At 33.0% G+C, this 12540-nt stretch overlaps 1 protein-coding gene across 23 annotated transcripts in view; it reads right to left on the bottom strand.

Moving 5' to 3' along the window:
• Nucleotides 1-12540, bottom strand: part of ADGRL2 (adhesion G protein-coupled receptor L2) — a 609197-nt gene that overhangs the window by 141189 nt on the left and 455468 nt on the right. For all 23 annotated transcript variants that reach the window (XM_078072845.1, XM_078072847.1, XM_036076672.2 and 20 more), the window contains one exon: nucleotides 11062-11234. In XM_078072845.1, coding sequence (XP_077928971.1) covers nucleotides 11062-11134 — 73 coding nt within the window. In that variant the 5' untranslated portion in view covers nucleotides 11135-11234. The remainder of the gene's footprint in view (nucleotides 1-11061; nucleotides 11235-12540) is intronic.

The raw sequence follows: 12540 nt of genomic DNA on the forward strand, positions 1-12540 counted from the left end.
AAATAAAGAGGGATCACAGAATGTACCCTGAGTGCCATTAATGCAGGAAAAGTAAGAGCTTTTGAAAGCTAACAAGGATAGTCTCTATTTGCCTAAACTCTAAAACAAAGCAAAGGATTGAATGAACTTCCTGTTGTAAGCAAACAAAAGAAAAAAGATAATGTCTAAACCCCATTTTTGAAGGAGGGGCTCCAAAGGCTTGCCTTCAACTATTTTACTGGTGACTGCTAATCAGTGTGAACTGATAAACTAAATATAGTAGAAGTTAAAATTACTGTTTCATATTTCAGTTTTTCAGTGTTGTGGCAGTAAATCATTCTTAGCAATAGTTTGTACTTGCAAAGAGAAACTGATTTTTTAAAAAAAATATACGCCTGTGGCTGTAAACTTCTCAAGATCACTTGAAACTTGCAGAATTAGCTAATACTGTTTTTAATCTGCAATGGTAATGTTTAAAAAAAACTGAAATACAGGATTTTTTTTTTAATCACAGACATTAAGTTAAACAATGTTACACAATATATTTTAAAGTATATCTTAAATATTCTGTATATCTGTATATCTAATATACAGTATATCTGACAGCCTCATGAGGTAGGAAAATACACCAGTGACCTGAGGCTAGGCATCAAGTTCTCAGAAAGAAAAATGGACTGGCAATAAGTAGAGCTTGGCAGAGGGGTGAGCTCTGCAAACCTTTCTTAGTTTCTTCATCTATTAATTGAAAACTTCTATAACTACTAATCTCAATTTGTGATATTAAGTCTATAATTCTTCAGTTCTACCAAAAAATAAAAACAAAAGTATTCTGACCCCTAAGATAACTATGTAAAACTCTCTCTCTTTAAAATCTGCTATTTAGTTACTTTTCAGATGGCTTTAAAAAGCTGAAGAAGCTAATAAACTTCATGAAGAAATAAATGTAATTTGTGATTTGTATTATCATAACTTTGAAGTAAATCATATCAATAATGTATCTTTCTCTCTGACAGGAAAAGTAGAAGGAGATTATGTGCACTACTAAAAATGAATAAAATCTTTGATTATGTGTAATACTGCAAAGTAGAAAAATCATTAATTAACCGTACGCAGATAAAATATCTTTAAGTTGTTTTTGATAACCAGTTTATATTCCAGTACGTCTATCCTCTACTCTCTTACGGGGCTAACGTGTCAGAGTGTTAATATTGAAGGGGAAATGGCAACAATTCTTAGTTTCTTTTTAAATTCATGGACTTTGAAAAATTAGTAAAATATAAACTTTTTCCAAATAGGTTAAGAAAATATATGGCCTGCATTACATGATTTTATAATGTTACTTTAAGTAATAAACACATTTGTAGTAAAATGCTATTAAAAATAATGTTTCCACATAGCACAGAATGAAAGTAGGACAGATCAATGGGGACTAGAAGGCAATATTAGGGAGAAAGGGTCAGGCTGCATTGTTACTGAGGGATCTTTAAAACAAATCATGAGATAAAAGGTCAATAGAAAGCATATAAAATTGGATTACAAGTGTAACAAAATATAAAAATGTTCAGTAACGTTTCAAGATAGTTTAGTCCCTTTTTAAATAAAAGAAATTACAAAACTGAAAGTGATATTTTTTCTGTATTTCACCTATGCTGTTAAGGTTAGAAACAAACCTTGATTTGCCCTGGTAGAAATCACTGTCGTGCACAATCTGATTTTCTAGACAAACATTTTAATAACCGAAACTCCTGGATACAGATGTCTTCTCACAGACCAGCAACCTCAGCATTACCTGGGAGCTTATTAGAAATGCAGACTCTCGAGGCCCATCCCGGATTACTGAGTCAGAATCTACATTTTAACAAGATCCCCAAGTGATTTATGTGCGCATTAAATTTTGAGGGGCATTGTTCTAGATAAACAAGAAGATTAAAAGCATCCAGCATGTCTGCCTTAAATCTCTTCTTCTCCCGAACACATCTCTTCCCTACTTTTCCTCTCCCTGGATCATAATACACATTCTCCTTTCCTAGATGAAAAGCCTTCCTGTCCTTGAACTGGATCCCATTTCTTTTCTGCCTGGAAAAAAATTCAGGTACCCAACCTATCTACTAAAAACAACTAAAAAAGAAAATTATAAAAAGTACTTTCCTTAAACAATGGAGTATACTGAAATACCACCTGTCTCCTTTACTTTACTTATTGAATCCCCTGCCACCACCACCTCCCCACAGCATTCTGCCATGTAAAAGTGGTTCTCTTAAAATCCCAGACAGCTCTCTCCCTACTACCCCCCAGCAACAACCCCAGTCATACTTTCTATTGTGTTTGACTAAGTTATGAAGTCCATGACTCATAAATATATTGCCTCTAATCAAAACCGGAATATTTGTTATGTCTACCACACGGTTTAGATTCTAATACCACAAAGAAAAAATAAAGAAGGGGAGAAAGAACTAATGATTACCACACACACATACACATACACACACCCAAAGAAATAGTAAAACAGTAGTAAGAAGCATTCTACAAATAACCGACAAAATGAATGAGAATTTTACTTAATCTCTTAGATTACACCCCTATGCCAAACAAAACTCTGCTATCTCTGAATTCCTCTATTTTTTTCCCAGAAAATTTCTTGTGTTTCTTGACACTCCAGAATTCCTAAAATGCAAACTCTATTTTTACTATGAGGTATTTTAATTACTCTTGTCATGCTTTGTACTCATTCTTCTCGCTCGCTCTCACAAGAAATTCTCTCTTAAAAATAAAATTTATTAAACAGACTAGACACCAAAAAAAAAAAAATCTAAGCAGAGAAGAGCACTATTACTGGAATCAGAACAGCTACATTTCATCCATAATTCAATCTGTATAGATAAAGTTGTGTTCTTTTTCTTTCTTTTTCTTATTGTCCATTACCCTTTTTTTATATGGGTAATGTCCCAATTTTATCTACTTTTGTTAGTTAAAATCTGATTCACACCAAAGATTTAATATTAGTTCACTTCATTTTAAATTAATTGACTGAGAGTTTAGAGCTCTTACCTAATAACAAAGTTAACTCCTAATGGATTAAAAAATTAAATAAAAACATTTAAGAGTTACAGGGAAATGCAAGTGAATAAATATTTAACCAATCTCAAGATATGGACTTTTAAGATAAAAATAATGGAAGATCTCACAAAAGAAAATAGCAATATATCAAAAAGTAAGAAAAGAAGAAAAAGATAAAAGCAAATGAAGTAAAATGTTGATAATTGTTAAATCTGTGATTGTTATTTTATAAATTTCTCCTATTTGAAATTTTCATTAAAAAATTAAGCAGAATGAAATGAATTATAAGGCAAACACATTATGTTTTTCACAATAAAAATGACAAAACGGTATTAGCAAAGAGCTTAAAAATAAGAAAAGCTAAACAGAAAAGTTGACAAAGGTAGTGCACAAAAAAATTCACATCAAAATTACAACTAGCCAATACATAAATCCACGAAAACTAATTTTTTCCTCACAATTAGCCCCAAATTATAAATTTAACTTACAGATACCCTTTTTCTCATATCAAAGTGTCAATTCTTCTAAAAATTTAAAATCAATGCTGATAAAGTATGTAAGATTGATACTTCCACACACTGGAAATCAAAATGAACAGTGGTATTATCATTCAGAAAACCAGTTTGGAAGATGTCCACATGCGATCAGAATTTTAGAATTCCAGTCTCAGGAAATAACCAATATGAAGGAAAAGATTTACATAGATATTTATTTTACTTATATTTGAAAGAAATTAAGTTCAAATGGCCAAAGAGTACAGACAGGGGATTATATCATTTTTGACATATAAATGATAAATTACCATGCAGGTGTTAAAATCCATTATCTAAATATATAATGACATGGTAATACAAGTTATGATAGTATAAATGAAAAATCAGAATATAAAAGTATATGGAAATGAAGAACCTAATTTTGTTTCACACATCATAATTTTGTTTTATCCATAATATCAAGCATGTTAGTAAGGCACTTGGGTGGCTCAATTGATTAAGCCATCTGCCTTGGGCTGAGATCATGATCCCAGGGTTCTAGGATCAATCCCCACATCGGACTCCCTGCTCAACCGGGAGCCTGCTTCTCCCTCTCCCTCTGACCCTCCCCCAGCTCATTCTCTCTCTCTCTCTCTCTCTCTCACGCGCTTTCCCTCAAATAAATAAATAAGATCTTTAAAAAAAAAATCAGGTATGTTGGGAAAAGAAAAAGAGATGTGCTGTGGTTATATCAAGGTCCTACAATTATGAACAGTTTTAAATGCTTATTTCAACTTCCTAATTTTTTATCTTTTCTCATGAGAAGGTACTACATTCAAAATCAGAAGGGGGGAAAAGTACTTCTAAGGAAAAAAAAAAAAAAAAGCCCTCCAAGCAAGAATAATGGCAGACATAAAAGTCAAACCCAGTAGAGTCCCATGCTGATAAGGAGGATTATAAATGTTGTTTGTGCTTCCTGAAGCTCTGATACGGAATTCCCTTCTCAGCCTTACATTTTAGCCAAGAGATCCCAGGGCCGGCACTAGGTATTCTCCTGGAATCACTTCTGTCAAGTTGACAAAAGGAGTTCAAGAATAGGGTTGAAAGATGTCATGAGATATTCACTAATCCACATTGATGTCTAATACATGTAGACCACACGGCTGTCATATGTCATTCTCTGTCATGCAGGAGGTGAAAATAAAATAAAGAGTACCATAGGGTACCAAGCATACGTTTCAGGAAAACACTCCCTTAGTAATGTGGCAGATAAATCGGTTCTTGGAGACATATCAGTTCTACGTTAATACTCAGAAGTGCTCAATCATTTGTATTATCATATTCTCTAATACCACAACCTAAGTATATAACATATAAAAAAGTGAAAAGGTGTATTAATTCAAAAAATGAAGCAAAAGATTCATCAAAACTGAAATTACTCAGTAAGGAGTAATGAACACAATTACTGTTTGGCAAAATTAAGATGATTTACATGCTTCCTATGCTTTTAATTAAGCTACCTTTAATAACACTGTTCTTTCAAAAAATATAACAACTGTGATAAATTTCTAATATGGATGTAAAATCAATACTTCAAATATTTACTCTTATATGGACAAGTTCATAACCTCTTTACTTTTAGCAAAGTATTATTTCATAACAACAGATTTATTTATTTAGCATGTGACGCAGTCTTTTTTGTCAGAAAACGGAGGCTTGTAAAAACTGAACAGCCAAGCAGTACAATGTTATTGAGGTCCGCTGGGTGGCTGTTGTGTGTGACACTCTGATTTATAACACTTTTCCACTAGCAACAGACCTACCTGTGAATCAACATAGACTGTGGATAAACAAACCTTTTCTAATACTGGAAAAGAACAAAAGAGCATGGAATAAGGTAGAGAGTGGGAAGAAAAGTGGGAAGAAAGTGGGAAATCAAGCACTGGAATTTAATCTTCAATATATGAAATATGGCATATTTTGACACTGAATATTGGTACATGAGATGACAAATGTATATTCTAAACTAACTTTTTAGGGGCGCCTGGGTGGCTCAGTGGTTAAGTGTATGCCTTCGGCTCAGGTCATGATCCCAGGGTCCTGGGATCGAGCCCCGCATCGGGCTCCCTGCTCCGCGGGAAGCCTGTTTCTCCCTCTCCCACTCCCCCTGCTTGTGTTCCCTCTCTCGCTGTCTCTCTGTCAAATAAATAAATAAAATCTTCAAAAAAATAATAATAAACTGACTTTTTAAAAGATGCTAGTGTCTCCTAGTAAGTTTAGTCTTATTTTTTTCAATTTTGAGTCATATTCTGAACAAATAAACCTTATTCTTAAATCCTGATAGTAATACGGTAACACATTTGGTTTTTACAAGACGCAACATTATATAATTTGTAAATGGCATTAATATTTATATTTTTAAAACTGAATTACATCACTACCTATGCAGAGGAAAGCTACTGCAATCAAATTACATTACACTCATATAATACAATAAAGTGTCCTAAGAGCAATATATATAGTTGGGTACTTTCTCAAGGAGTCAAATCACACTGATCTGCACTAAATGTATAAATAAAATCATTATTTAAAAAAATGCATTGTTTTAAACCAATGTTAATTTACATAATTTGTGAATTTAAAAAATAAGGTTACATTTGCTATGAAGCCAACACAGATATGCTGTACGATTCCTATTAATTTAATGGGAGTTGTGACTCCCATTAAGTTTAATAGGAGTCATATGGCCAAATCTCCACAAACCTTGCTAAAAATTTACTTCCTAGCTTTCAACTAATCAAAAATATACTGAAATGAACAAAAGTAGTCAATTTTGCTAGACTGGGAAATCTCAAGTCCCTACAGTAAGTCAAATCAGCATTTTCATAGCAACGGCCATGTAGTTATTCCCAACAAGAAAAGGAACAAGGTTATCACAATGAAGAGACAAATTGAAGCAAGGGTTTAGGAGCTCTGAAAATGTAACATTTACTCTTTACAGAAAATATGTCCTGTTTTTTACAATCTGGAGCCAAGTTTTCCATTTTTTTTTCTTCTCAATACACTGTCGAGAAAGGGGGAAAAAATCCCTTTTTAGAGCCTGAAATTATGACCAAGAAGCCTGATCAGAGGAATAAAAAGCCATATGAAAAGATATAGATAGTAACTCCTAGTAATCAACTGGTTACTATTCCTGGATCACAGTGAATTAAATCATAATTTCTTTTCAAGAACACTTTCAAAAAAGTTACTTTATATCCATATCCACTCATCTCTACACCTCACCTCAACCACCCCCACATATACAATACTACAATGGTTAAGTGTGATGCTGAGGGACATCCACATCATCCCCCAAATCTGTCAGAAATGCAATGCCCATCCCAGACTTCTAGGTGATTCTGGTGCTCTTAAGAACCACTACAGTACTTTATTTCACACCATGCTGTTCTCCATTGATTTTTTTATCTCCACCACCATGCTCACCACTGCCTTTCATAGTTTATTCAACTCATACTGAGTCAGCTCAAGCATCATGATCATTTCAGCTGGAAGCCTTTCCTGACATACATCCACCCACACCCTACCCTTCATCCCAATGCTTCTCTGAATATCATCATCATGGCACTTACCACCCTGTTATTACAACTGTTCATTATCCTCTCAAAGATTTTGGTTACTTATGTGATGGATATAAAATAAGTACTTATTATAAGCCAGGCATTGTTCTAGGCACTTAGACACACTGATGAACTGAAGAAACAAAAACAATTGTTGCCCTTGTGATGCTGACATAGTGTGTTTATGAATATAAATTTTATACATTTTCTTATATGTGTATGTAAATAAAAGAAAGAATGAATACAGGTCTGAATTACTTTAATCCTTCTTAAGTTTAACCTTGGATGAAAAGCTACTACTCCTTCCAAATTATGGACCAGTCTGAAGGAAATATTTATATGCCTAAAACAGTTTTTTTTTAATTCATATTTAACCCCTAGATCTTTTTTCTGCCACTTATTAGCAAAAAGACCCTATAGCCAAACATCACTTTTTAGTAAGATATCATTAATACAAAAGTCATTGTAAAATATGCTTAGAGAATTTAAAAGTACATTTAAAACTGGCAAGACCCTATTTCTACAGCGGTATTCTTAAAATTTCTTGATGTATGTAAAATTGATAGGTAAAGTTGTATCTTGCATAGCTGGCATTTATACGGGTATAACATTTTTTTAAAAATAAGGATAAACAACAACATAATTTGAACTAATTAACTAAAATTTTGACTATTGAAATCTAATTAAATACTCACTGCATAAAGAATTCAACCTGAAACCCATTTTAAAACCGACTTTGTTGAAGAACTGCTATTATTTGTAACTTGTCACTTGAGCAAGCCTTCACATGTCTGACTTATGCTTGCCAGGGCTCCATTATATAGCATAATTTAATTCTCTAGGACACAAAAACTCAATTTACTTTCCTACTTACTGATACATGATTCCACAGTGGTTACTCTGCTTATAAAAACTGGCCAAAAGAATCAAAGCACACCAGTTTCTCAACAAAACTGATTTTGGAAGGGTTTGAGATTAGTTCTGTAGGAGTAAAATCAATTCTAAGAAAAACTTACAAAATATTTTGAAAGTCTGATCTTTCATAATCATTTTTTATTTGGAAATTCCAAAAGCAATTTTCAAAAATACACAGGGGAAAAGAGACTCTAAGAATAAATAAAACATTGTTCTTATTTTGCAAAAACAAGTAAATTTAAGGGGTGAGATTTGATTGTTCAATACGAGTTGACGGAGTTAGAGATAAAGGGAAAGAAGCTAATTCTAACAATTAAACCTTTATATAATTAGATTTTACTGTGGTAAAAACTTAAAAAAATGTTTAGTAGTTTGCTCTTTACTGTGTACACAAAACATGACATATTTATAACGTTCCTCTGAGCATAAAACAAGTAAGTCCTTGCAAATGTGGAAATTTACCTCTCATGTGTATAGATATAAAATAAATCCAAAATTATGTTTGGCCTTTATAATAATATACTAAAGTGAAACACTAATGTAAAGAGGAGGAAAAATAAAAGCTCTGAAAAAGGCAAGTCAATCACTGAATATAATACGCAGGCTTGTTCCGTTTTGTTTTGATCTTAATTAGCTACTATTACTTAAAATCCACATTTGATTTCTACTGAAAAGTCAGAAGGCTGGCAAAACGAGGCTAAATGCTGGCGTGGCAATCATGGGTCCTCTGGCAAGCCTTTCCCTGCCTACTGCAGACCTTCACTGGCCTGCTGCACTGAAGTTACTTGGCCTGCTTGGCCCCAGTAGGTACCTGCGGTTTCTGACCCTGCACAAGACCACGAGCTCCTCAAGAGCAGGAACTGTGCCTTATGCATTTCAGAATCCTAAGCACCTGGCTCAATTTCATCACTCAATAAATGAGAAAGGAAGAACCTACCTAGGAAACTTTATCTAAATTATACCTATAAGAATCCAGACACTAATACAAAAAGTGCTCATCTCTGTAAGATTTGAAAAGGTAATCACCATGTAGGGGCTCTGAAGAAACTTAACGGCTGAATGGTTGAATTTATAACTCCTTTCCTGTGTTCTCATACCTAACTTTGATTGGTTTTCTCTACAGGTGTTCACAGAACATTATCTGCTTTCTGGCAATAAAGGACTATCATGTCTTGTAAAACTTTTCTAAGACAAAACCATGTGAGCTGGATCAGTATTCTAACAGTTTGCATGAACTGTGACTACTCTCACAGAGAGCAATGTGATTCCTCCTAGGTTCTTTTTACCCGTAGGAGGGAACTGCTTCAAAAGCAACACCCCCTGGCCTGATGCGCCAAAAATGAAATTTCTCTTAACGGCAGATATGAATCCTGACCTGATAGGTGACACTAGAAATAAAACTGCAGTATCTCATGAAAAAGTCTCTGTTTGCTAGCCCCCCCCCGCTGACTTAAGTTACTGTGCCAGCAAAGTAGTCTCTATCTTGATTGGAAATTTTTTCATTATGTGGACTAATGAGCCATTGGTCCACACCTGGAATCTTTTTTAAATGTATAAAAACATTCAAACATTAACAGCAGGAATTCAGTTAGTTCCCCCCCTAAAAAAAACAGATGCAAAATTATAGACTATACACAAGATTTTCATAACAATCCAAGCCAGAGATTCATATTCTTAAACTCAGTTTCTGCTTGTTGTTTATCATTATGGTACTATTCATTCAGACATATTACATTTTACTGTTAGATTTGATGTATCTCTCAATTCTGATGCGAAGAGCAGTATCTTCTAAAAATAGAATATTAACCCATTTGTAATTTCAAGCTTGACTTAAATCCAAGTGAACATTATTTACTTTCCGAATACAGAATTTCTTATTTTAAAATATTTCTAAATTTGTCATTTGTTTGAATTATATTATCACGTTATGTCAATATATTGAAAGTAGGGGGCTGGGGAGGCAAGAAGAAAATGATGAAATATTATTTTGGAATAGCAATTCAAATAAAATTCAGTAAAATTAAAATGTTAACACTGAAGCTTATTACAAAGATGCTGGAATAATAAACTTCTATTAGTTGACAGCTGCCTTTCCCCTCCACCTATCATTTTATTAATAGGTTTAAATGGGATCACTTAAAAATACATATAAAACCAATTTAAAAATTCTAAAATATTTTCTTCAAGAATATTTAATTGGGACAAATAAAATCCATGCATTTCTCAGAGATTTTTGTATTCTTCACAGATTTTACAAGATTAATATAGTTTCACGCTGAATACATAACTACCATTATCAAGTAGCTATAAAATTAACATATCTTAGCTCCATATTAACTTCTGACCTGCTCTATAAAAAGCACTTGAAAGGGTGTTATTTTCACATGGAAATAATACGTAAGATTAAAGAAATAACAGATACCAAGAAATCCATACAATAATTAGTAAATGATGGTTCCAATTATTTCATTAAGCCTCAAAAGTGTATTTACTTCTTTAAAAGTCAGGTCCATCTTCCAAAAGAGATAAATAACATTCAAAAGGAAGCACTACAAAAAAAAAAAAAAAACCACCCCAACATTTCCAGAAGATATGAAAAAACTTTATTTAGGAGTTTTAGAACCAAACTATGACTCCACGTAAGCAAACAAACTAAAGATGAAGTAAAAAAATTGACACGAAATACTTTCAATTTTACTGGAATAAATTTAGTCGATAAGTGTAAAATATATACCAAAGCAAAGATTTCATTTACTTCTCTCAGGATTATTAACAATAATATTTTACAAATTTATGTGAAACATAAATTCAGACTTCTAGCACTTTCTTCCATACTATAGCTGTGTTGTAATGAAAATAAATTCAGCCACCAAAAAAAGAATTTGACATTCGGGAAATCTTTTTAAGAGCTACTTTTTAAAATAAAACTCATTCTAGCCACTTCTACATAGAGAAGATTGCATAGTTTAAACTAAGTTCACCCAGATTTGAAAAATAAAATTTAAATTGCATCTTACCTTCTGTATTCGGTAAGAAGCTGATTATAATGACAAACCACAGACTTCGCATTCTGCAACCAGAAGACACCATTATTGATTCCTTTAAATATTTTCTTTGTATTCCTTAATGAATCTAGTTATAAATGCCCAGCTTCATCGAACCCAGCAGTCTGCATCATTGATCCTCATATCTGAAAAACAAACAAATCCATCATTTACTCTTATGGTTCTGTTATGTCACAAAAAAATGCAAAAATAATAACAAGTGTCTCTCTCCCTCCCTGCCTCCCTCTATCTCCTAAATATAAAAAAAAATAAATGGTATATATTTTGATTCTATATCCAATATGGGAGCTGCTCCTACATACTGGATATCTGAGCCTTAAAAGAATATAAAGAAAACGATCAAAGCTCAAAAAACATTTATAGATAACCATACATATGAATTTGTAGAACAGCTATATAAATCCCTAATGATTTTTTTCTTTGAAAAGCTTAGGAAGTCATTCTAGAACAATACATCTGTCTCTCTATGCCACATATCAGTCTTTTTATCAAATTACTAGCTTTAGTATATATTGCCTCTAAAAAATTTTATAAATACATATACTTTTTTTGTTTGTTTCTAGTGATGGTAAAAGCAATATTATCTACTATTTTATCCTGTTATCTTGCAAGACAGATTAGAGATATAATTAAGCAGTTTATTTTTCTATACAAGGATGTACAATTTTTAACACATGGGTTTACTTTAATATAATAATGTACATTTATATAATAATGGCATTCCAAAAACACCACATTCCTAAACACTACATATCAAGTTGCTATAGTTATTCATAGAGGGAGCAGTTTAATAAAGGGTCTCTTAACTATTTCATTTTAAAGTTTTAGATTTTCATATATTGGGTTTTTTTTTTTCACAGCAAAGTATAACTTAGTAAGATTAAACCTATATTCTTGAGCAGGTTGGTCCATCCACTAGACCCAAATAAAAACCCCAAGACCATGATGACTGTATCTCCAAGGTTGTAACAATATTTTTCTAAAAACTGGGAGATGGGTAAAGAATATAAAACCTGGAACCAACTTTAATTCTGACTAGCCCTTAAGAATCCGGTTCTTCAACTGGAGAGGATACAAAAACTTCAGGAGCATGACTTAATCAGAATTTCTCAGTTCCTAGGACATAAGACCAGGTTATTTGCTAGGTTCTACTGAAGTGTTTCACTTCCTAGGTTAACATGAGGAATCAGAGTAAATACTAGCCTTACAATACACATAAAATACAGACAGTTCTCAAATACATCCAGCCTCCTGGCCTAGCCTTGAGGGTAGAAAAACTACAAAATTTTCCTTTAAAGGGATATCTTTTTTTTTTCTTTAAAGATTGTATTTATTTATTTGAGAGAGAGAATGAGATAGAGTATGAGAGGGGGGAGGGTCAGAGGGAGAAGCAGACTCCCCGCTGAGCCGGGAGCCCGATGCGGGACTCGA

Source organism: Halichoerus grypus, chromosome 5 (assembly GCF_964656455.1).
Source record: "Halichoerus grypus chromosome 5, mHalGry1.hap1.1, whole genome shotgun sequence".
In the NCBI taxonomy this organism is placed as follows: Eukaryota; Metazoa; Chordata; class Mammalia; order Carnivora; family Phocidae; genus Halichoerus; species Halichoerus grypus.